Genomic DNA, 4,434 nt, shown 5'->3' with positions numbered 1-4,434 from the left:
GGAGAATAAAAAAATATAAGAAATAAAGTGAAGTAAAAAAATGGACTGCATACAAAAAAAAATAAAAAAATATAGATCGAGTAAAATTATAGGCAGAAGATTGGATAAAAATGTCACATTTTTTATTATTTTATATTAAATAATGATGTCTTTTAATATCATTTTATATTATTAAAAACTAAATTTATCAAATATTTTAGTATCAATTAATTAATTTTTTAGCTATCAGTCATAAGTTATCGGTTACTTTTCAGCTATCAGCTAACTTATAGCTTAATTTTATCAAAAGGAGACTAAATAGAATAAATCATGAGTAAAAAAAGATAGAATAAATCATAAAAATGGTAATTTCTAATCTTATCATAAACCAAACAATAAATACATAATATCACCTATTAATGTCAAATATTTAGAAATAAATATCTTAATTTTCTATTATATTTCAATACAGTAGTCAAATTTAGAGTTTACCTCAATGTTAATTATTTAAATAATAAAAAAATTTAAATTTTTATTTTATTCTTTTATCTCATAAGAATGTTTTAGGAATATAATTCTTCTTTCTGGTTATAGATTTTTTTATGTGTTTTCTCCATCTCAAAATAAATGAATTATTTGACCATTTCACACATATTAAAAAAATATATATAAATAAAAAAGAAAATATTATTTTTATCAAACTATTATTTTTAGACATGAATGCATTATCAATGTCACAAATAAATAATAAAAATATAACATTAGAAATGAAAAATAGTATTAATTAAATGATATAGTTAAAAAGAAGTATATTAGAGATCGAAAAAGTCAATCGATTTGAAATAAATTTTTTTTTTTTTGCAAATGAGTCAATCATTTTAAGATGGAAAAAATTTATTTTTGATTTATGTCACCTTACCTTGGTTTGTATTTTTTCCCCTTAATTTTTTAATTAATAATATATGGTATTACAGATAATTGCTTGAGCTGGTAGAACTAACCTAATTGGGATAACGGACACTAACAATTCTCTTTAGTTAAAAATTTATATATTCTATTAATAACAAATAATCAAATAAATATATAAATTAAGAATGTATGGTAATTTCTTATTATATATTAAATCAGTAACCCAATTCAGAATTCACTTCCGTTTTTTAACAAAAAAAAATTAGAATTTACTTTGATATCAACAACTCTAATAAGAAAAAAAAAGTGTAAAAAGTAGCAAAATAATAATAATTCTATATTTTGTTTTTATCAAATAATTTTATTCTATTTTAAACAAAATAATAAATTAATAAAAGTTTAATTGTTATACATTATTAATATAAATAGTTTTACATTGTCAACACATTCTAACTATTGATGGAGATAACTTTAGAAATAATTTTGTTAATTGTCAAATATTCATAATAATCTTATTGACTCATAAGGTAAAAACTCTTTATATAATGAATGTATATAAATTAAATCCAATTAATAATATCATATATTAAATGAGTAATTCAATTTAGAATTTACTTCGGCACCAATAACTCAAATATACAAAAGTAATTTTTTTATATCAAGTATTAAATATAAGTGTCTCTTTTAATATAAATTTAAATTTAAATTCACTACGTCCTAAGAATCTAGTCTCATTATACATATAAGATTCGATGGTGGTAATTTTTTATTCTATTATTATAATCTATTTATATTATATACAATCATACATTTACGACATATTTGTAATTTTCTATATACATGTAACATCTTCTAAAGGCTACTTGTACAGCAACGATTATTGGACAATGACATTTACTGTGTCCGATACAAGTTCAATTAGAATAAATTATAAAATAAAAATAAAAAAATAATTGAAAAAGCAAATTAAAGATTAGGTCAATTATTTGAGGTCTACATTGTGAGATATCTTGTACTTATTAAAGATTTAAAGCAATACTTTTATGTCATTTTCATGGTCTTGTTTTTTTATTGTATTGGTGTACATATTACGAATCATGGTTGAGCCCAACAAAGAGAGAAATAATTAAATAGAAAAATAAAACTTGAAATGATTATTTGAAGAATTGTTTTTATAATTAGAGTATGATGCACTTTTATATAATACTATTAATGCAACTAACCTAACAACTTCCACCTAATCATAAGTAATTTTAACTACCTCTAATAGTCCACCGTAAGTTGGAAATATGTAACATTTCCAACTTGGAAATGACAATACAAGAAAAAGAAAAATACAATGAAACAAATGAAAGAAAATTATAAGAAAAAAAATACACAAGCCGTAATTACTTCAGCTAAACAACAAAATGTGGTAATGGTCGAGGTGCATAACTCTCGTCGAAGTCTTCGGCCTACTTTGGGCTAACATGAAATCTTCTGGTGTCTCCACGACACTCACTCCAATATAGAATCAATAATTCCAATATTGGATCTTCAAATGTGACTAACAAAGCTTAACCATAGTATGATAGAAGCACAAAGAGAATGAGAAATGTTTAATACCATAAAGTAAAAAAACAAAGAAAATGATAGTTGCTTTATTACCATATGGTAAAAGCACAAATAGAAAGTCAACTATGGCTAAAAAGAATAAAATTATAGTGAAATATATTACTAAAACATCTTCAATCTTGAATCTATAAATATTATACAATTAAGTTGAAAAAGAATGAAGAATCACAAATTTGGATTCAAAATGAGGAAGAAAAGATAAAAAAAATTTGGAAAAAATATATAATGGAATAATTATTATTACTCTGATACCATGTTAAGAATCATGATTAAGCCCAAAAAAGAGAGAGATAATTAAAGGGAAAAATAAAACTTGAAATGATTTTTTGAAGAATTGTTTTTACAATTAAAGTATGATGCACGTTTATATAGTGTTATTAATACAACTAACCTAACAACTTTTACTTAACCATAAGTAATTTTAAGTATCTCTAATAGTACATTTGGTCGAGAACTTTTACACCCTTATTTATGTAGAGTTGTTTCTTTAGGTCAAACAAAAAGTTTTCCTCTTACTTGAAAACATATTGGTGCCTCTTGTATGTTTGTGTTGCTTTTTTCGTTTGCATATATTTGTTGATTCATGCCAATTCTTGCAATGTGTGGAAATTTATTTCTCCATCCCTTTGTTGTCCTATGATTTTTCTACTATTGTATTGTTATTCTCCATCACCAAGCCCATTGATAATTAAAAATCAAACGTTTATCTCAATCATCTTGACTCAAATCATCTGAGCAATTAAACATATCCATAAATAAGGATTCTAGACGGGCCAATGTATGTTTTACGCATATCGAAGAACTCATTCAAATTGAGTACATAACCAATAGTCTGAGATGTCCTCAATAGTCACTTGAAGAGAAATAACAACAAACTGGAGCACACAGGAATTCACGAGCACTCATAAAAAATCATTCATATATCACTCACCAGAGTGTTTTTGCAAATACACACCCCATTTGGAGAAGAAGTACATTAGGAGAAACAAGGAGTACTCAACCCCTGACAGAAAAGATTAGAGAACTAAACTCATAGTTCACATCACCAACTTTGGCAATCAACCTCTTGTGTTCATACAAGAACAGTAAATAATAACAAATTAGTTATAGTATAATTAAGTAGTTGAACTACAACGATTATTAAATTTTGATTAAGGTGAAATCATTTAAAAGTAAAGTTGTCAAATTGTGTCGTCTGACCCAGCATGAAATAGCAACTGGCCAAATTGAAAATCGGGTCGGGTTAGGACAAATTTGGTAGCCCAACCAAGCCTTAAATACACCAGTCTGGTTAGGCAGGGCCAAGCCAACAAAAAAACTACAAACTATTTTAATTTTAAAATTTGCATAAAGTGGCCTAGCTGGCCAAAATGGGCTTGTTGTCTCCGGACATGTAATTAAGAACCCAATCTAACTCAAAAGACAGGCCCATCGAGCCAACCCTTTGGGTCAGGCCAAAATTGACAACTTTAATTGAAAACATATAAGTTCGATCTCTGCGTGAAAAAATCTGTGATCAATCTTTACTTATATTCCAATCAAACTTAGTAAATTCATAAAAGATATTCTCATTAGGAAGTTCATAATTGATGTAGGTGGAAATAACAGACTGGCACATGATATTAATAAGCATGGCTCTACATCAATAATACAAAGTAAACTTCTCCTACCATTGTCCCACGTAAATTGTTTAAACTACAAATTTCTTTGTACATTGATTTTTCCCCAACTCTCACTTCTTTTCAGTGAACTCGGGGGGAAAGAATTACAAAATCTCACATAGTGGGAGTGAGCCACCCAATAAATATAAATAAAGAAATTTTTATGTGAAACACCAAGAGAAGATAATACATAATATTAATCCACCTCCCTAAAATACTTAATTTACCAGTAACATGTGAAAACTATGCTTCACTTACCTCACCTTCCCTA

General features: G+C 26.2%; 1 protein-coding gene across 1 annotated transcript in view; it reads right to left on the bottom strand.

The window, feature by feature from the left end:
* Window positions 1-4,094: 4,094 nt before the first annotated feature.
* Window positions 4,095-4,434, bottom strand: part of LOC101490078 (uncharacterized) — a 4,560-nt gene continuing 4,220 nt past the window's right edge. Inside the window, exon 4 of the mRNA XM_027335895.2 lies at window positions 4,095-4,434. Within this exon, the coding sequence (XP_027191696.1) occupies window positions 4,407-4,434 (28 nt within the window). The 3' untranslated portion in view covers window positions 4,095-4,406.

The sequence above is a fragment of the Cicer arietinum genome, chromosome 6 (genome assembly GCF_000331145.2).
Source record: "Cicer arietinum cultivar CDC Frontier isolate Library 1 chromosome 6, Cicar.CDCFrontier_v2.0, whole genome shotgun sequence".
Lineage (NCBI taxonomy): Eukaryota > Viridiplantae > Streptophyta > Magnoliopsida > Fabales > Fabaceae > Cicer > Cicer arietinum.
This window is presented reverse-complemented; position numbering and strand designations above follow the sequence as displayed.